Source organism: Anastrepha ludens, chromosome 5 (assembly GCF_028408465.1).
Source record: "Anastrepha ludens isolate Willacy chromosome 5, idAnaLude1.1, whole genome shotgun sequence".
Taxonomy (NCBI): domain Eukaryota; kingdom Metazoa; phylum Arthropoda; class Insecta; order Diptera; family Tephritidae; genus Anastrepha; species Anastrepha ludens.
In genome coordinates, this window is record NC_071501.1 from 80,650,859 (window position 1) to 80,672,612 (window position 21,754).

Genomic DNA, 21,754 nt, shown 5'->3' on the forward strand with positions numbered 1-21,754 from the left:
AAATGGTTTTTTATTAGAAGCTTTTTCCTGGCAAAATTGCACTCGGAAATTTGTGATTGCCTGACGAGGGGTTGTTATCATTTTGCTGTTCATGCACGGAGATTCGAACCTACGCACTTCCGAATGGTAGTCACGCACCAATGCATTTGGCCATATTGTCAAATAAACATCAGCTTTTGTCACATTCATCAAGTACCGTTATCACGCATGCATACCTTGCTGTGTTCTCACAACCACCTTTAACACTTAATAATACAATAGTTACACTGGGCTACAAAAGCACACAATTTAAATGGGCACCCTCGTATTTGTATTCCCACTTACATGGGGAAGTTTACGCTTGTGTGTTTATAAATGAGCGGCGTATAGCAGGCGGTCTATAGCGGCGTCAAGGGGCGATTGCTCATTAAGTAGTGGGTTGTGGCATTGAAGGTGTCTGGGACGCTTGGGTGATACCTTTTGCTTAAATGTTTTGTTTCAAAATTCAAATTAAAATCAGCAGCCATTGCCGTAGCCAGCGCGCCACAGCAGTTGCCAGCTAAAGGAATACAATTTAATGCGAGCATTATTTTTTTGTGGACTTGCTCGGCATGTTGCTCGCTCAGTTAGATATTGGAATTTGCATTTGACGCGCCGTGGAGCGGATGATCGGATTTGCGGAATTCAGTGTAAAGCTAATAATTTTTTCGAATGTGTCATGTCAACGCACCTTTGAGAGTGCTGAGTGTGGTCCAGCTGCTTGTGGGTTTGCTATGCATAGCACCATGCGCCGCCATAATAGATGCGGAGAGCTGCTGGAATGACAGTCAGCAATGCCTTATACATGCCACACTACATCGAGCAGATGAGCCGCCGCGTTCCACTGGGCTGACAGTGGAAATCGACTGTCAAACAAAAGTTGAGCTGCCACCGGCTAGCCAGCATAGTAATGCTCCTTCAACGCTATTGCGACGCCTCGAATATGCGGAAAGTTTACTGCTCGATGGCTGTCACACGCCGTTGGGCGTTGAAACGTATGGCATGGAATATTTACCCAACTGTGACACCGTACCCCAAGTGTTTATGGAGCGTTTTCACGCGGACACATTGCAGCCATTCCAGTGTCCAGGCGCCAACAACAGCGATATGCAGGTAGAAATTCTGCGCTATCGCAACAATGAATTGGCCACCATAGGCACGCAGACGTTCGCGAATCTACCGCAATTACGTGAATTGCACTTTACGGGCAACGCGCTGCGTCACATTGCGCCTTCGGCCTTTGATACGCTGCGCGTCGTGGAACGCATACACATCGGGCACGAACCGCTGTTGGCGCTCAAGGACGGTGATTTGTTCGAGCGCACCGGCGTGGCTGAATTGCAGTTGGTGCAGTTGAAGCACATCACCGCCGACCTATTCGCCCATCTGCCTGAGACGTTGCGGCAAATATACGTCGCACGCACAACCTTCGACGATGACGCCGTGGTGGTGAGTAACCCACAGCTGCTGCGCAATATATCAATCAACGGCTGCACCTTGAAATCGTTCGCGTTGCTCGAGTCCGCCCAAACTACAAGCGTGCGATATATAAATTTGAGTGGCAATGCGTTGGTTGACTTTCGTGTGGATTTTCTCAGCGGCAACAGCAATACAACCATTGCGGCGGTGGAAACGCTTGATTTGAGCGAGAATGAATTGGCGCAACTGCCGCTGTCATGGCTGAGTGGACTCAGAAAACTGCGCCATTTACTATTGCGTGGCAATCAGCTGAAGATGCTCTCTCTGGCGGATTTGATGGCTACTCTGCCGATATTGACGTCATTGGATTTGCGCGCCAATCAATTTCAGAGGTTACACGATGCGTCAGCTGCATCTGCGTTGAGTTGGGAGCAAGTGCGCATAAAAATCGATCGGAATCCGTGGAACTGTGTGTGGCTGCTCGAATTTTCCCACACGCACCCAGAAAAGTTTCGCGTTTTTCAGTATGAGAAATACATATCGCAAATCAATGTGAATGGGTTGAAATGCATGCCAAAAGAAGTGGTAGTGTTGCCCGATAAAGTTACCAAGAATAATGCGAAACTTGCGAGCGTTACAAACGTGACGTCGCGTGTGGTTGGCATTCAAGCTCAGGGACAGCTTAGTGGCACGGTCAATGCTTCTACATTTAAACTAATCTATGGCGGGCCATGGGAATACAAACGCAGTCAACGTGCGGAGGCTTTGATAATTGTATTCATGCTGCCGGTGGGCGTGGCAGCGCTGTTTCTGTTGCTCTACATGTGGATCAACTGTCAGAAGGTATTCCATTTGTCCTATTATCGCTCGTTTAAGTGGCCACAACGCAACATTGGTGGACGTTTTACCAGCGCCGAGCGTTTCGATGTAGTGCGTCAGCTACCACCTACACCAACCTGTGCGCTTAATGGCAACACCAATAACAATGAAGGCTATGAAACACCGCTGAGTGGCGTCGAATCTGTGTGCAACTGCAACAATATTGGCACGGCGACATATGCGAATGAGAAGTGCCGCAAACTACATCACATCACTTACGAAGAATTGCCATCCGAGCGGCCGTACAAAATCTATGAGGAGATAATTGGCGATGATGCGTCGGACAACGAGACGTATGCGCAACCTTTTTACGATCATTTATCGTTCACGCAGCCAGCAAAAATTGATGTGACTGAAACCGTCTGAAAGTTGATCCGTACGGAAGTGGTTAGTTACTAAAGTGATTGCTAATGATAAGGCGTATTTTAGCGGTAAATGTGTGTGCGTGAGTGAGTGGCAGCGTGACAACGCTAAATTGTGCTTTGATAAAGGCGAGAAAGGCTGCTAAGCAAGGCTGCTAAGCGAGTGTCAATATTGACGAAAAAAGAGAGAAGAACCGTGCAAAGTTACTCCTTAATTATATTGCCATACTAACTATCGGACATTTAAATAGATTATGACATTTGTTGCTACAATGGTTGTGTTCGATAACAAAATTAGCCATCAGCAGCTATAAATACAAATCAGGACAGTAAGCGAAAATTCTCCTCCAAAAAGCAGAAAAAGTGGAAAAGTTAAGGAACTTCCAAAAACCGGTAGAAGAAGATATGTATATCAGCTGTGATTGATTACAAATGTTTATGTTGTTCAAAAAAATTACCATAAATTCGCGTTTTGTGCTGCTAAATTTTCCATTTTATCGTAAAACATCGACTGTAAACTGCATATTTTAAACCGGCGCAAGGCGCAAAAGTGCGCAAAATACCAGATTCCACAAAAAATTAAATTGTTTGTTTACAAAAGATCAGTCATATGCATTGTACAGATCAATAAGTAAAAAACACCCTGAGATCAGTTGATTCCAAAACGCTCTTTATTGTCCCATGGTTGCATAAAATATGATGAAGGGGTTACACACGTCAAAAATGTGCTAAAAGAAAAACTGTTTAGAAGGGATGACAATAGAAATAAATATAAAAAAATTGAATGCATTGTTTATTAGTGCCCACACTTTATAAAAAAAATGTACTTAGTTTTTCTTTACAAAAACTATTATATTTATAAAAAATCACGTGAGCCAAAGTTCAGTGAAAACAAAGTTGCTCCACGGTCTGCATCATTTCTCCTTGAAACGTTGATGGATCTGTAAGAAGTAAAAGACTTCTTGTAAAAGAAAGTATTAGTTATAGTTTGTCGAGCCGGATTTTTGAATTATGAAAAATTTTGCAATTCACGGCATTTTAAAAAAAAGTATGCGTTTTACGTCATAAATGTCACACTTTAATTATGTTTATACAATTTTTTAATAAAAATATCAAAAATCTAGTTTAACAGACAGAGTTAGAGAAAACACTTTCGAATATTAAAAAAAAACCGCATCAACAAATATTAAAAACTGTATGAGTTATCATGCAGACCATGCCGGAAAAAGTATATTAGTAGTTTCGAGAAAAACGAGTTTAAACTTTCAAGTGCATTTCGCTCGAGGTCACGCGCCTCAAACGAAGGACAGTTACCTGTGCGCATCAAATCTCGTCGGGCATTTGCATTTTCTACCATAATTTTGTATCTATGCGGAGTTTTTACAATCGACTTTCACAGAAATACGCCTGAAACTATAAAGCATAATAATCTGTAAAAAAAATCGGTTTTTTGAGAATTCTAGACGTATGTACCCCCTTAATTTTCAAAGAAAATCGTATCAAAAAGTATGAAAAATGTCGTACAAATTTAGATATTTCTCAATAAAAAAATTTTATTATAGCAAATAAATATTTAAAAATATTTGTTATGGTAAATTTTCCAAGTCAGAGTTATTATTTTGTACTTTTTTTTGCAATATTCTATTGTTTGTATTGAATTTCTTTTAACCAATAACCTCAAGCGAAACGACCAAGCACTCACGCTATTACACACCTAGGAGCCTGTCAAACTCACACTTAGGGTGCCTGTCAGAAAAATAGGAAGAAGAAGAGTGGGTTTTCTTATATTTCTGTACAACGGTCATATGCTTTCAGACCCATGATGGAAAGAATAATGAGATGGCGCCTTTCGTGGTCCCGTTACTTTGCTCTCAGCGAATTTGACAACTAGTTACGTGATTTTAGCTCCAGTATGGCCAGATTACCATTTTCGTAACTTGATTTAGCATTTTTTTTTTGTTATTTAGTCTCAGAGTTATAGTTGTTTCTTCATGGCATTTTTCTAGCCTGTTCTAATTAAAGTGTAATGTTTATAATTTTGTAAAATATACATTTTTTAATAATTAGTTAAATAATTCACTCAGTTTTATTTAGCTTTACTTTTTTTTAACATCTGGTGACATTGCCCGCGATTGCAGGTGTTGTTGGTTTTCTTCTGCTTTTGGCAGTCAAATCTCTCTCGCACTACTGCAGTATTGTCTAGCTTTGGATATAAAAACGCACTAAAATGCCCATTTAAAGAAAATAAAACACTAAATTTTTGTTGAATCACTTAAAGAACTTTGTATGCGTGACAAATTGTCTTTAGAATGTGCGTTTTTTTTTAAATAAATGTGTTATGCTTATGTACAATTTAATTTAAGATTTTTTTTGTTAAGCGAGACTATTTTGTTAAGGGAACGACTTATTTGCTAAATTTGAGGTTATGTAACTAGATAAGGTACTCTTTTTGTAAAAATGTCAGTATGGTTTCTTTAGTATTTTCTGGTATTTTGTGGCTTATTTTTACAATGAATACATCTATTGATGCCCTATGTCCCACTAAGGATTGATGGCCGGGAGGAACGATTACACCTCTATGGTTTCAATTCGCATTCAGTAAATTCAAACGCTTTTTAAAATATGTAAAAAGGTTTTCAATGTTAAGAAGAGTTGAAAGAAATTTTAATAATTTAATATTCAAGCATAACCTTAAAAGGAACAAAAAATTAAATTTTCACTTTCAAAATATCAAATTTTATAAGAACCAACTACTTTTCATTGTCACTAAAATCTTCTCAGAGTGGCCTTTTTTAAAATTCTTTCGTATAATAATACAGTTTTTTTTAACTTAAAGTTGCGGTAGCTTTAAATTAAAAAAAAAAGAAATAAACACGAAACTTCAAAATTTTCGAATTTCGGTATAAAAAAGCACTAAATTTATTGCGAAGAGCAAATAGTTGGCAATACTGCACAACTTGGAAAAACGTGACGTCACGTACTCTCTGATGGGCGCAATCTTCTTTCTATCAATCTTGTTTCAGACCAAATGTTTTCGTGGTGTATACTTTTTGCTGCCTAACATTTCTCCAGCACAAAATGAACGCCTCTCTTGCATCGAACTGTTACTTTGCTCTCTCTCAATTTCTGAGTGATGGATAATTTTTTGGTGTTAATGAATGCCTACTTGCAAACAGTTGGAATAATTATTAAAAATATTTATATTATCGAACGCGACTAATAACTTTTAGGGCTGTGACAATGGTCCGTGGCATCCGTTGCGGCAACGCATTTGACTGACGTGACGTGTAAAACGTACCGTGGTGGCACAACAAAAGTATTGCCGCAAATAAACAGAAAACCGCTGTTCTTCTCCTGAAATCAAATATTACAATTTGTTGTGTATAGACAGGTTTTTGTCGGTTGTGAATTATATTAGTTTGCGGAAAAATAAATAAATTTTTTTTTACTATTATTTTCCGAAAATGGTTTAAAACTGTTTTATGGGCGATCTTCAGCTCCTGAGTGATGCTACGACTACTAACATGCCGGTCAATTTCGATTATTTCTGTGATTTCATCGTCATTAACGACATTTTCTTTAACATCAAAAGTGCTTGAACGACGAAACCAAAAATGCGCGTAATTCGCTGTTACAGAATCGGCACCATAAACATCATTCACAATTTCAGCTTACATTTTCGCCTTTATGAAAGAAAAAATGTAAAATGCACCGAATCTTCTTTTTTTTGACTTTCATTGGTAACTCCCTGTAACTCACAACTGAATGGAACAAACAAAAAAATCGCAAAAGAATTGTTTTAGTGTGAAATGCCACCTTGACAACGAGCATAAACTATAAATTTTTTGATTGATATTTAACGAGATATCGATCACTATAGCCATCTACCATCGACATAGAAAATAATGTATTTCTTTTCCCCAAAAATATTATCAAATTAATGCTTATTGAAGCGAAAGAGGTTTTTAATAGAATTTATGGTAGTCGTGGACGGTCGTTGCGACCATAATATCGCAAATTTTTTTTCGGGATAACTTAGTTAAGCCTAGTATTTTCTCTACTTTTTCAAGCTTTCATCTAAAAAATAAGGGTGTATTTGAATTGACTTAATTAATTTAAATTCTATTTATTTTCTGCATTTAATTTGATGTATCAAAAATCAACATCGATAAAAAATTTGCGCGATAAAAATTTTTTGTTCTTTAAGGGGGGCCCTCATCAGTGGCTTCAAAAAAAGGTGTTTTTTCTCAATTTTTTTCGAGGCGAAAAAAGTGGCACACAAGAAAAATCTTTTGCATTTATTTGAAGGCATGCTTGAAGAGTAATAAACAAATTTTTAACATAAATAAAAAAACAAAATGGCGGACATATGAGGGATCTCGCACAGCTTTTCGTTGCGCGCTAGTAAAACGGCGTGTAAGATTGCGATCGTAGTTTTCACGTTGAAACGCAAAAGAAAAATATTGTCTTATTCAGAAGGCTTTCCCGCATATAATAGACTACTCTTGTATAAAAATATGAAAAAATGAACACACAATTAATTATTGAAAAAAAGTGCTTTTTCGCTTTTTTTTCAAAAAAGGTGTTAAATAACATTAAAAAATGATTTTTTTTTGTATTTTGTTAGTTAATTAGTTGGGCATTTTAATTATCTTTATATAGATTATCGGTTTGAAACGATAACTTTCGTCATTTTTTTTTAATCTTACATGCCATTTTCAAAAATATGTTTTTGAGAAAACGTGTTTCAAAGTTTTCAGAAGGTATACAGTATACTCACACGAGGGACGGTACTGTAACTGAGCAATCACTTTGAATTCCACTATAATTTGAGGGCTTATTCTCCTATAATATATCTATCGATTGCAGTAAAAAAAATCGATTTTTTGAAGCCGACTGATAAGAGGCCCCCTTAAACAGTTGCCATTTTCGACGCACTTGCCGTACGGCAAGAATATCATGTGGCCAGTGTTTGTGTATTCCGGCATGGCGTACGGTATGTATGTATGTGGCGCCTTCGACTCAAATATAAATAATATATTTAGCTGTCAGTAAAATTCGTTTATTCGGGCCTATTTGTTCACGTACTTTTCCAGTACTGCAATATCAGCTGAAGTAAAAAGTTCTCAACGATTTTCGCTTCATTTCGACGAAAACATTGACAAATTTATATAAAGTTATTTTATGCAAATTGTTCCAGGTTGTTTCTTGACTAATTTTCAATCCCTGGAAAAGGATTTTATCAACATTTTCAACGACTGGCCTACCGGTACGGAATCGATTTGCTGTTGCATTCGATACTGTAACTTTTTTTGTATAAACAGGGCAAAATTTTTTGTTTGAATGCTCTGATTTTTTTACCTTGGTGGTATTGCTACTGTTGACTATATAGAATTTTATTTCCCCTTTGGAACCCTGTTATACGCAACAGGTTTCAAGGTATACAAAAATACTTTTTTCGAAGAGTACTATTGTCACCTTTATGCCGCCGTATATCGTATTATAACCTGATGCAATGTATACATCTTGGGGCATGACTCCCCACGAATAAGATTCAGAACTTTTTACTTCACTTAATATAATAATTCCTCATATATTAATTATCCGTCCACAAGGTGTATGCTATTGCTCGGCTTAAGTATTTAATTGCAGAAATCCAACTTTTACGAAAATATTGCATTTACAAATTTTCTTTGTATTAACTTCTTTCAGATGCAATCAGATACCTCACAGAATTTTACTAAAAGCCAAAGACGTTGATGGACCAATTTTCTTCCAAACGTATTATTAAATGTATGAATTTTGTAAAAACATTTCAATTACGAGCTTACTTAGATATTTATACAAAATACCCAGGTTCATTATTATTTTTACTACAATTTGTGATTTTATAATTTGTTATTTATTTTTAAAAATATTTAATTTTTATGCGAACATTTGATATTATTAAAAAAAAGTGTAAATATTGTAATTAATCTAGCATAAGTCAGAAAAAAATCACTAAAAGTGCCAATAATATAATAAAAACGAGAAAACGATATTTAGCCTTTGCTTGAATTGAAAGGGTTTTTGCAGCGTTAATGGTAAATTTTAAATATTTATTTATTTTGAGAATTTGTAATTAAAATATTTAACATATACAATTTTGAATGAATTTTCAGCAAAGGTTCTTAATTTTTGGAGAAATAATTGAAGAATTTCGAGAAATTGAAAATTCCGGATTTCCCAACACTAAAATGAAGGAGGTGCAGTTGGTCTGAAAAGCGGCGGAAATCTGTCTGAAGTAGTTTTAAACTTCTCAACGTAAAATCTGCAAAATTTTGCGCGCATATTTTAAATTTGAAATTTTTTGATACCAGCAAAGTCCAAATTGGTTTAAAAGTAATCGTCCCAATGGAAGAGGCCAGGGGAGCCAAGACCAAAAAAAGCACGCTAAGTTCGATCAAATGTCAAGGTTTTGCTGACTGTACCCATGGCGTAGTACATCAGCAGTTCTTACCACAAGGACGTACGGTAAAAAAGGAATATTAGCTTGAAGTTATGCACCGTTTGCGGGAAGCAATACAAAAAAACAACGCCCGGAATTGTGGAAAAAAAAATCATGGCTCATCTTTGCTTGTGTTATCATACCTTAGCTAGCGTACTCACAACCCCCTGCGACTTTTTCGTGCTCCCAAGATTGAAGAGACCCATGAAAGGACGACGTTTTGCGACGATTGAGGATATAAAAACCGAATCGCTGAGAGAGAGCTCAAGGACATACCAAAAAGTGCATATCAGAACTGCTTCAAGGATTGGAAAAAATGCTGGCGCAAATGAATTATATTTGAGGGGGACTACTTTGAAGGAGATACAAGGTGATGTCCAAAATAAACAAGACTGAGCTAAAATAGTAACGACAGGAGCTTTTGTTCTGATAACTTCGAGATTATTTTTTCAAAATAGTCCGCTCTGGCCTCGGTACACTGTTTTGCGCGATCTAAAAGCTTTCCGAAAGAGTGTTTCAGATCATTGACCGGAATCCGGAATGTCCTTCAAGATGTCGGAACAATGTCGGTGGATGGCCTCAACGAACGCAAAACGTTTTCCTTCCATGGCCAAATACAATTTGCCGAATAGGTAGAAGTTACAAAGAGCCATATCAGGCGAATACGGAGAATGTTTGATGGTTAAAATGCGATTTCTAGTCAAAAAATCAGTCACAAGAGTGCATCGATGAGATGGTGCATTATCATACAATAAGCGCCAGCTTCCTCCTTCGCGGTATTCACGCCGAATTCGGCGAATGCGATGTAAAACCCTAAGATATAAAATTGCATTGACAGTTTGGCCTATTGGCACGAACTCCTTGTGGACAATTCCCTTGGAATCGTAAAAACAAATGAGCATCAACTTGATTTTTGACTTCTCCAAACGCGATCTTTTGGTTTGTGGCTCGTCTGGGGCCTTCCATTCGGCACTTTGACGCTTAGTTTCAGGTTCATGTTGGAAACCCCACATTGCATCACCGGTACAATGTTGCAAAGGAAGTTCTCGTCTTTTCTTACCTCTTTAATGAGGTCTTTCGAATATTGGATTCTAAGCAATTTTTGGTCCTTAGTTAACTCGTGCGGAATGAAACGTGCACAGACCTTTCGTAAGCCCAAATGATCAGTTAAAATGCGATAAATCGATGTTTTGGAGATATTCAACCCCGATTCCATGAATTTCAACAATGATTTGGGTTCATTTTTGATAAATTCACGAACAATTTCGATGGAGTTTTCGGTGATTACTGATTTTGGTCGGCCCGTATGTTCATTGTCGTTTATGTCCTCACAACCATCTCTGAAACGAGTAAACCACTCATAACTCTAGCACGAATTAGACCATCATCGCCATAAACTTTTTTCATCAATTCAAATGTTGGGGCAAATGTTTTACCGATTTTAAAACAAAATTTGATATTAGCTCTTTGTTCGAAACTCATTTTTGTACCGATGACACAAACATACTGACGCTTTAGACGCAATAACTTCGCTTCCACTAAACCGAATGTCACCAAGCGTTCACTGGAAGTTAGCTAGGGATGTAACTTCCAACGCCTATAGTTGGTTGGTTGGTTTAAGTTGTGATTCTTCCAGAATCCAACTAGCGCTTCTGCACCATTTTGTTGCCACACCCTCGTTACCAACTTGTTTACCAGTTATTTACAGCATGACTATATCCAGCCTGTGCGGTTCAGGAACCTTATCAGGTTGTTGACATCTAAGCCAGACAGCTGTTCCAGACTCTCGAACAGCGATTTACCCAGGGTTAACATTCTCTCCTTCCATAGGGCAGGGCATTCGCAGAGGAAATGGAAGATTGTTTCCTTTTTCTCCGGTTGTTTACAACTGTGACAGTATGTGTTGTGAGGGATGCCCATTTTGGCTGCCTGTTCTCCCACAGACCAAAAGCCAGTTATGGCTGCCGTTAGTCTTCAGGCGTCCCGTCGTTTCATGTTTATCAATGTTGACGATTGCTTAAGGTTGTAGGTGGGCCATAACGTTTTGCTAATTTTGCATTTCGTCTGCTGTCTCCATCTACAATCTGCGATTCGCAGGTATTTTAGGGAAATTGCATTCTTGACTGCACCTAGTAGTGTGAATACCGATTCTGCAAGAGCGTTATTCATGGCAGATCAACTTCTTGCCAGTTCATCCGCTTTTTCATTACCTTCGATGCTCCTATGTCCCGGGACCCAGATTAAGGTAACTTTATGGTTTTCGCTCAAGGTGGTAAGGCTAGTCCTGCTTTGCTCCACCATTTTAGAGGTTATTGTAGCTGAACCCAGTGCCTGGATTGCAGCTTAGCTATCCGAAAGAATAGCGATATTGCTCTTAAAAGAGGCCTGCGATTGGTAGCCAACGCCCTTACTCATTAAAAAAGAAGGTGCCATCAAAAACAATTCTATGACTCCAGTCTTGTGTATTTTGCACTTAACCTTGTAAAATAGAAATTGATTAATAAATAAATGTTTTTTTGTTGAGAAAAATGAGAATTCACCTTGTTTTTTGAACGCACCTCGTCCACTCGGAACTTCGGGTAAAAGCAACCCCTTGCGAAGGTGTTCTCTGTTTTATAATAAATGTAAGAACAGGAAAAAATCTGGTTACTGGTTACCACTCCACAAGAGAAAAATAAATTTTCAGCTTTGTATTTTTACGTTTTTGGTTAGTTAACATAAGTGAAATAAATATTAATAATAAAATTAGCAATTTCATTAAATAAATCTATCTGATTCATGCATTTTTTAACAGCCACCTTCGCTGCGCTTGACGACCATACTCGTCATTGTTCGATTTTTGAAATAATCTACATATATTTTTGCATGTTTTATTTATTTAAATAGGTAAACAATACGAGGTGTGACTCTTAACATTTTCCGAAAAAATATTTGTCGGTTAATTTTTGGCAATTGTTATTTGACACGCGTGAGCTTAGTTTTATAAATTTACGGGCGGCATCTGCTTCACAATCTTCCAAACCATTGCATTCCTCATTGCGTCGTCTACTGGTGAAACCTATGCAAAATGTATTAGGCTAACTACAGTGCGCCACCTGGCGGGCAACTATGCCAATGCGTTAAAACCAATTCAGTAACAACTTTTAGTGCCATCTGGTGTAGAATTTTTAAATGCTAATATTTCGAAATCTGCAAAATTGGAATTAATTAGTGTTCTACCGAGAGTAAAGCAATAAATATATTCCTAAACAATATTTCTATAATATTATCTTGACGATAAACTTAAAATTCGTGGTAGATGTACGCGTTTCATATTTCACCTGCCGTACAACTCTCTTTGTTATGGCAAAACCGTTACCACAGCAACCCACAGCAACTCTTCCTCTTCGCGCTGTTTTGTTACCTTTTGGAAAAAATCTATTGTGCAGTAAAATCAAACAAAATGCAAGGAGTTGGTGCGACTTCACAGGAGCTTAACATTTTGCCGGTGACTACATTTCAATCGGATGATCTACTCGAAAAGCTGAAAATGCTGAACTATGAGAAACACCTTTTGAATGAATTCAAGATGAAGCCGCTGTCGCGTTTCTACTTTGTCAAATCGTTTAATCCAGGCGAGCAATTTTTCATGTTTACGCTCATCTGCTGGTGGTTGTGTCGAAAGCTGGGCAAAGACATGGAAAGGCCACAAGAATTTGATGACCCCAACACAGTGATTGCCAAAATTGTGCAAATGCTGGGTGAAATGGTAAGACTTGCATTACACAAACAAGCAAATACAATTATTTCTAATTTTAAATATGCCACTCTTCGCGCAGGATGTGCCCGTTGACTTTCCACCTAACAAATTAATTCGTGGCGCCGGCCCCATTTGCTTGACAGTTTTGGACATTCTCGCAACACAAGCAACCAAAGTGGCGCAGGTGAGTAATTGCGTACACCTCGATTTTGTGTCATATGATTGTAGTGACAAAATATCGGTGATTGCATGCAAATAGATCGCCTACAATCGCCCTCACATAGCGCAGGAGGATGAGGTGGCCACCGACTATTTAGAGGATAATGCCGAAATTATATTGGAAAAACTGGAGGATGAACAGAATGCCGCACTAAGCGACGATAGCGATATGGAAGTTAATAGTGGTGGTGGTTTTAAAAATCTCAACTGGATAAATCGTGCGCGGCGTTCGGAGCGCAATCACAATATCGATTTACCAGATGATGATTCGGCGGCGGAGCAGTTTACTGATCAGCAACAGTGGCGGCAGGAGTTTGAGCGTGTGCTGCCACATTTGAAGGTTTACGTTAAAGCTGATGCACGCGATTGGCGTACACATTTTAGTCAAATCGAGACATTGAAGGCAAGCATCGAAGAGGTGAGTGATCCATTTTGCGATGGTTAGAGTACTCGTTTAAAGCGAATGCAAAAACTAAATCGCCTACAAGAAATTTATAGAATCCCAATTTATGCCTTAAATATTGGGATTCAGCTACAATATTTTACCAGATGATTCATTGTGGAATATAGAAAAAATTTGCATCAAGAAGTAAATTTCGAAAAACTAGCTTATAAGATAATTTCGCGCAAAGGGGTTGATATATTAAAAAAATTTCGCCTGTGTCCTTACCAAATATTCCTGGTGCAGGTATGAAAATGTGAAAAAGGTTCCTTACAGATACCAAACGGGAAGAAGATTACTGGGATATACAAAGGATCATAGTGTTCCTAAAGTAATGGCTTATGTGATAGTAACAGGAGGCGTCCTACGGCAATCATATTTGACACTTGTGAGCTAGATAGCTGCAGCATACAAACAGACAAACAATGTAGCACGTAAGGGTCAAAATAAAGATTTCCGTCATTCAAAATAATTTTTTTTTAGTAAAAAGTTGAATGGTTAATTTTGCGCCCCCCTTTATATAATAACTTATAGACTGGTTTTTATAGCCATATTTTTTATAAAAATAAATAAAAATTAACGCAACCGTCAAATGTTACGGGTGTTTTGATTAAAGATAAAATTTACTTTCCTTGCGCTTGTGTTGTAGCTGAATTCCATTTACCAACAATATAAGCCGCACATTTTGTAATATTCTCTTCCCTTTTCTGCATACTCCCCTTTCTTCAAGTGCTCCGAGGATACCCAAACCCAGTTGAAAAAGCTACACAGCGAGTTTACTTTCAGTCTGGAGAAGATCGAAAGCCGTGAGAAGCATTTGAATAATGAGCTGCAGTCATATGTGGGCAAATTTAAGGAAATCTCAGTTGAGTTGTCCAATGTGCAGCATGCACAAACACAGGTACAGACCGACACAGAGACGCTGATGTCGCAACTGAGTGCTGTGGTGCAAGAAAATGATATCAAGAAAAGTGAAATGGAGCGACGCGGACAATCCATGTCGGATGGCAGTGAGTATTGATTTTTCACTACAAATATGTAGCAGCCTTTTTAGTATCAGTGGTTTTTAACTACATATGTATATCAGTTTCTACACACACACACACATATACACTAAGTATGCACATTTTTGTATTAAAAGGGATTGCTCACTATTATTTTTTTCACAATTTTCTATTCACTTTTGTAGGCTCTGTGGTGAACATCAAGAAAGCTATTAGCAAGTTGAAAGAAGATACGGCACAGTTAAATTTGGAAGTTGCGCTGTTGGTGCATGGCATTGATCAGGATATCCTGCGTCAGGCGGGTAGTTTTGCTGAAGTTGACTCCGGCAATGACTCGGCCTCTGTGAAGGCTTTTTAAAAGAAAAAAACATACTTTTGTTTGTACCCTTGAAACAGTCAGACATATGAAGGTAGTAAATTTAAAACATAACAAAAAAAAAAATATTCTATATTATGTAAGATGTACACGAAAGAACTAATTTTTCTAAAAAAATTGTATTATATTTAAAAAAAATTTTACATTGACGCTTATTTTTATTAGCCATTACTAAATAGGCAAAATAGCGGAAGAGTAGTTGAATCTTCAAGTTATCTCAATTTGCCAAAAAAATGCTTGTCAGGCCTTTAAGGATTTTACGTTTGCGAATAAATAAAATGAATTAATAAACAGACACAATTAAGTATTTTGTACTGCATTCGGATTCCCTTATAATCTACCCAACCTCCAAAGAAATCTGAGTAGATTTTGTGGTGACAAGGAGCCAAACCTGATTCGAGCAAAGGCGGGACAGACACACAGGAAGCGGTCCACCGTCTCATCCTCCTCTTCACAAGCTGGGTAGAGTACACTGGCTGAGATGCCTACCTTTTCCATGTGCTTCCCCCACAGAAAGTGGCCCGTCATCAGTCCAACCAGCCGTCTGCAGTCTCTTCTGCTTAATGACAGAAGGATTTGCGCCAGTCGGTCGGACATAAGAGGTAACATCAGTTTAGTCCATCTGCAGCCTCTCTCCGCCTGTCAAGCTCGCTTGTGGGCTGTAGTAACCCATTTGCCCACGGATGCATTGGGTGTGCTCCTGAACATACCACCGCTTCCAATTCTAATTGAAAGGGAAGCTCGCTCGAGTGCCTTAAGACTAAAAGGTATATCTGAACTTAAAAGTCGGGATATGAAAGGACATTTAAAGATCTTAGAAGACTTCCTACATAGTCCCATTCTTCATAGGGATGATATACTATCACCCAAACCAATACTCTTCAGGAACTTCCAAGTTATAATCAATGAACGAACAGACTGGAGAACTAACTCTATCACTTTCAAACCTGGCTCCCAGCTATGGTTTACTGATGGGTCCAAATTGGAAAATGGTAGAACAGGGGCAGGAATCAATGGGCCCAAATTCAAAAAATCGATTCCGATGGGATCCTACCCAACTATATTCCAGGCAGAAATACATGCCATTGAAATATGTGTGAGAGAATGCCTTAGAAGGAAAATGAGAGGTACTCACATCTACATACTTTCAGATAGCCAAGCGGCTCTAAAAGCCCTTCTATCAACAACTATCCCCTCTAAATTGGTAAATGATTGCCTAAACCTTCTAAATACGTTAGGAAACCTCAACACAGTAACACTATGTTGGATTCCGGGACATGAAGGACATGTGGGAAATGAAATGGCTGATGACCTTGCAAAACAAGGAGCAAATATGCAACTTACTGGTCCTGAGCCTTTCTGTGGACTAACAAAAGGCCACACAAATGAATTCCTTAGGAAATGGGAAGAGAGAAAACTTGCCGCACACTGGCTAAACTGTGCCGGCCAGCGTCAAGCTAAACTATTCCTAAGTCCCAACAAAGGAATATCTGACAAACTTCTCTCACTAAACAGAGTAGATCTGCGTCTTTTAACCGGATACCTTACAGGTCACTGCAGCCTGAGGTACCATCTAAATAATATTGGTCTATCCGAGACCAATGTCTGCCGCTTTTGCGAAATGGACATAGAAAGCTCAGAACATGTGCTTTGTGAATGTCCTGCGTTGGGCAGACAAAGACTTCACCACCTTGGTGGTATCGTAGTATCTCCATGCAATCTTTGGAACAACAAACCCAAAACTGTGCTAAAATTTCTAAAAAGCCTACAACTCTAGGGTTACAAAATAGGCCTTTCACAATAGATCAACTCTGGTCGCAGTGCGTAATGGCTTTCTAATAATAATAATAATAAACCCATTTGCTAACCGTGGCTTTGATGGCTGCATAACGGTGTGGCAGAACGGGCTCCGGACCAAAGAAGTTGGCCTCAGAGCCCATCCTAGCTAAAGAGTAAGAGGTCTCGTTACCCACGATACCCACGTGTCCCGGCATCCATGTTAGCATCAGGCTATTATGTCTACCGACATAGTTGAGCCTGAATTTACAGGACTCAATTACCCCTTTGGTTGGGGGGCTGTCACAGACACATATAGATCTGCCTATTCATCTATTTTCCACAACAAAGTTCATCGGTTTTTGAACAGCATACACCTCCGCTAGAAACACAGATGCATGCATTCCAAGAGCAGAGTGCAGTTTTGTCCCGCTGGCTTCCACGTAGATCACAGAGCCGGAGTCTTTGTTCGGTTCTGGAGCCATCCGTGAAAATGCGAAAACAGTGTCTGCCGCGCTCATTTACGTAAAATTGAGATATCATGAAAACCATTCCTATTAATTAGTAAAGTAGTCCTCTAAGCGATTTTGATCGAGCTCAGTAAAGAGTTTCACTATTAACTTCTTTCTCAAGCTAATTGGAGCCAATTAACCCAATCTCTTTTCCACTTGGTCTTTCCAACGCAGAGAAGGTCTTTCATTTTCTCTACCAACAGCAACATTGCCGTAAATGTACTATATACCTCCAAGGCTAGAGTGTCTGTACCCATTTAGGTAGGTATGTAGGTAGGTAGGTCTGGTGCCAATATGACACACTTAGATCTGTTAGGTCCGTTGTGATACCACTGGAACTTCTTCCTTACACTATAGAGTCCCTTTTAACCCATCCTGCGGCTTTTATAGACGAGCTTAACATCGTTAGTTAAGCTGCGCGATATCCGCTACATCTGGTAACAATGCACTCCCAAGCGCATAAAGTCTTCTAGCTAATCCTTCACACTCACAAAGGAGGTGCCTTATAGTTTCTTCTTCTTCTGTATTATAGCAGCGTCTACAATAATCGTAGTATGGAACTCCAAGCATTCTAGCATGGTTACTTATTAGGCAATGAATGGTTAATACACCTTGCATGTTTCTTGTAACTTCTCTATTAAATGTCAACAGGTTTTTTGAGCGACCGCTGTAGTCAGGTTTTGCCAAATTGTATTTACAATGTTGATGGTATCGCTATCTATTAGTAATTCACAAGTGGCTATGGGCATGGAGATCAACGCTTCATCCGATTGAATAGTTTGGGTTGTACCTTTTCCGGCAAGTTGACTGCTATATTTCTATGACCCAGCACCCAAATGAGGTTTACATTGATATGCTGGGATAAGTCGTTTAGGAGTTTATAATATTCTATCATATTTAATTTAAGATTCTTGGCATCACGAAAGTCTGTTTTACAAGGAATACAATGCGAATTTTTCTTTTTTGGTTAAATGACCCTTATGGGACGTTCTGAATGAGTTATTCCCCTTACAGGTGTAAAGTGCTATAGCTTCCCACGTGAGCTATGTTTCATTTACTAGCTACAGCTATTAAAATTAGCGAAATTACTTAGAAATCGCTTTGCATTTCCACACTGTTTGTCGTTATGCGTTATGCCCTCTTATGTTATTTTATGTTATAGTATGATATGTTATGCTATTTTAACTCAGATCGAGATTGCTAGTATCTCCCCCGGAAGTCTGGTGGATCGTTTGTTGATTGTGATGAAAATTTGGTGCTGTATTCGAACAACTTCCGGGATTAGCCCAAGTATCCTATGGGTAGCTTTCGAACACCCGTTCGGGAGCGAGCCAACGTGAGAAGGCGAAGCATCCTAGGATAGCTGGTTGTGCGCTAGGTTTGGGACCCGCTACTTAAAAATACGTGAGTGCGAGGAGTTTGAGATGCTGGCCAATAGGAACAATGCCTGGAAATTCAGCGGCTAACAGAAGGTTTTAAGACCGGGGCGTTTTCCTGTAAGAACAAAGACGCCGATCTGGCGTTCCGCTACCCGACCATACCATGACGAGGTGAGAATGGCAATAACGCGACTAAAGAACAACAAAGCCGCGGCCGCCGACGGACTACCGGCTGAGCTGTTCAAACATGGCGGCGAGGAGCTGGTAATGTGCGTGCATCAGCTTCTATACAAAATATGGTCGGATGAAAGCATGCCTGCCGATTGCAATTTAAGTGTGCTCTGCCCAATCCATAAGAAGGGCGTTCCTGCAATCTGTGCCAATTACCGCGGGATTAGTCTTCTAAATATCGCCTATAAGTTTCTAGCGAGGGTATTGTGTGAAAGGCTGAAGCCCACCGTCAACTAACTGATTGGACCTTATCAGTGTGGCTTTAGACCTGGAAAGTCTTCCATCGACCAAATATTTACAATACGGCAAATCTTGGAAAAGACCCACGGATGGAGAATCGACACACACCATCTTTTCGTCGATTTCAAAGCTGCATTCGACAGTACGAAAATCAGTTATCTGTATGCCGCGATATGTGAATTTGGTATCCCCACAAAACTAATACGGCTTTGCAAGATGACGTTGCTCAATACTAGCAGCACCATCGGAATTGGGAAGGACTTCTCTGAGCCGTTTTATACCAAACGAGGTTTCAGACAGAGTGACTCGCTGTCGTGTGACTTCTTTAACCTGATGTTGGAGAGGATCGTACGAGTCGCACAAATTAATCGCTCAGGCACAATTTTTTATAAGAGCGTACATTGTTGGTTTTTGTAGCTCTTTCGAGGCTGCTGCTGATTGAATAGAAATATGAAGAGTAGGAAGCCCATTGCCGTGGTTTAACAAGTTCTCGTCGCTGTGGCGGTCAAGAGACAGGCCAATCTTTGCAGTTTATTTAGCCACAGTACGGCCGCGTGTATTCCTGCAACGAAAAAGCTCTTCATAAAAAAAACCATTTGCCGTTCGGAATTGGCTCATAAAACTCTAAGTCCCTCCATTTGTGGGACAACATAAAGACGCACACTAAAAATAGAAGGAGGAGCTCGGCCAAATACCTAACAGAAGTACACGCGGCAGTTATTTATTTATTTATTTTTATGGCGAAAATGGTGCTGCTTCAATGAGTGGTAGAGGACATTAGCATTCCTCTAAACGAGCCGTATACTGCGATTGACTTGAGCGTAATCGCAGAAACCCATAGACCCCTAGAAGGTGGTCTCTGACTACTAACTGCAGAGTATCTGAAGCACTTGGGCAAAACTGAATCTTAAAAGGACAAAATGTCTGCTTGGATTCAACAGATAAACTACCAGCGCCGTCACAGGTGTTATAACGGGTCATTGTACTACTGGCGCCCTAGCCATTAGAATGGCTGTACCTCACAATGATTTCTGCAGGAGCTGTGGAGATGAAGAAGAAATTGAGTTGGCACAACACCTCCTCTGTGAATGTCCTGCACTTGGCGATTATTTCTTTGAAGGCCCGGGAAATTTGCAAAATGTCTCACTGGAGGTAAGAAGGTAACCCTCTTTGGGAATCGAAATAAAATGCAGCTATAACAATGGGCTTTAAGGCCTCCGAGTGTCTTGTCTTAGATAAGAAACCTGGCTAACCTTACCTAACTTATGGTACTACTTTTTGCCACGAAACTACAGAAACAATTGAACGAACGATTCTGCTGGACAGTCAGTCTATTATGTGTGAGTTCTGACCTCTTGTTCTACCTTCCACTTTCGACACGTTCCTTCTCAGAGTCACCTCGAGTTTCACACGCTCGTGCGGCTTTAGTTTGAGTTTTGCTATGAAGGCAACACTATTAGGGGAATTTTTATATGTGAAATCAGGCACTTATACTTTAAAGGGTATGATTAAGAATGAGTGTGACAAGTGAGTGTTGGTACACAGTTTTCGCATGTCCTTAAAAGTTGAGTTTCGCGCTGGAAGGATGCGGTTCGATAAGATTCCAATATCCTCTTGCCAACTCATCATTTGCCGCTCATTGTTGTTTAACTTCAAAAGCTATTTACTCACACATTTGTAGGTAAATGAAAGGTCGCACATACATATGTGTGCATGTATGTGTGCACGTATATGTACCTGTTGTCCTAATACAGTCCTTTTAGCACATCCCACTTATGTTTGGTTTTTCCCAAAATACCCAAGCAAAACATAAACATAGAAATCCTGGTTTACCAAAACAAATAAATGCCAACAAACGTGCATATCCTTCAACCGGCACAAGACAAATAAACTACGTAAATAAATTCACTTCACATTTGCTTGCAAAATACACTACTTCGGGTGTCACGCAGCGGCGCGTGGCGGCCATAAAAGTGAAGCCTGCAAGGATATGCAGGATCTCTTCCTCCAGCTCCTCTATGGTAAACAGACTAACATGTGAACTCAGCGACCACTGTTGGCCATCATTTAACCAAATATTGAGCGTATTGTGTGAGTGTGTGTGTGTGTGTGGCCACCGGCATGCCGCAATTGGCTTGCCGTTAACAATTCGCGCTGATAAGCATCAACGCCTCTGCGCTTATCTACCGTCGAATCTGTGCGTAGGCACGCATGCGCAAACGCCGCTGCTACCAGCGAAGGCAGTGGCAATGCCAATGGAGCTGGCAATGGTGTTGCTGCTGCCTCTGCAGCCGACAGTGGATTGCGTTAATTTGTTTACCCAAAGCAATGGCAAATAACAGCAACAAACAATCAACAAGCTAGCATTAACGTGATCGCAAGCAAGAAAAACAACAATAATACGACAACGCCAACACAGGCGGCTACATTGGCGACCACAAAAATCAGCGAGTGCTGTTAATAAACAAGCGAACCGTGCTTGCAGAGGGACGGACGGACGGGCGAACAAGCAAATAAACACCTTGTGTCTCTGACGTTAGGACGAGGACGGTCGGTGTGCATGCAGAGAAAGCGGAGGACAACGATTCTGTGGGGAACGGCTATCGATGTGTGGGAGATAGATAACAAAGAGGTGATAATTGCACTTAAATGCAATACACATACATACATA

The 21,754-nt window shown here is 39.5% G+C and overlaps 2 protein-coding genes across 2 annotated transcripts; both read left to right on the forward strand.

Annotated features, from left to right (window-relative positions):
• Positions 1–509: 509 nt before the first annotated feature.
• On the forward strand, positions 510–8,700 carry LOC128864124 (uncharacterized). Its single transcript, XM_054103640.1, has 2 exons — positions 510–2,703; positions 8,391–8,700. Exon 1 carries the CDS (start codon positions 691–693, stop codon positions 2,680–2,682), a length of 1,992 nt encoding a protein of 663 aa, XP_053959615.1. The 5' UTR covers positions 510–690; the 3' UTR covers positions 2,683–2,703; positions 8,391–8,700.
• A 3,684-nt stretch (positions 8,701–12,384) lies between these two features.
• Positions 12,385–15,227, forward strand: LOC128863517 (intraflagellar transport protein 57 homolog). The gene is made up of 5 exons (XM_054102722.1): positions 12,385–12,913; positions 12,984–13,088; positions 13,164–13,541; positions 14,296–14,575; positions 14,755–15,227. Exons 1-5 carry the CDS (start codon positions 12,464–12,466, stop codon positions 14,925–14,927), a joined length of 1,386 nt encoding a protein of 461 aa, XP_053958697.1. The 5' UTR covers positions 12,385–12,463; the 3' UTR covers positions 14,928–15,227.
• The last annotated feature ends 6,527 nt before the right edge of the window (positions 15,228–21,754 follow it).

What these genes read in the sequence shown, in the direction of transcription:
- LOC128864124 (XM_054103640.1), top strand. Translation starts at nt 691, where the DNA reads ATGTGTCATGTCAACGCACCTTTGAGAGTGCTGAGTGTGGTCCAGCTG.
- LOC128863517 (XM_054102722.1), top strand. Translation starts at nt 12,464, where the DNA reads ATGTACGCGTTTCATATTTCACCTGCCGTACAACTCTCTTTGTTATGG. An exon ending in TGAAGGCAAGCATCGAAGAG is followed by an intron (nt 13,542 to 14,295) that starts GTGAGTGATCCA and finishes CCTTTCTTCAAG; the next exon opens with TGCTCCGAGGATACCCAAAC. An exon ending in ACAATCCATGTCGGATGGCA is followed by an intron (nt 14,576 to 14,754) that starts GTGAGTATTGAT and finishes TCACTTTTGTAG; the next exon opens with GCTCTGTGGTGAACATCAAG.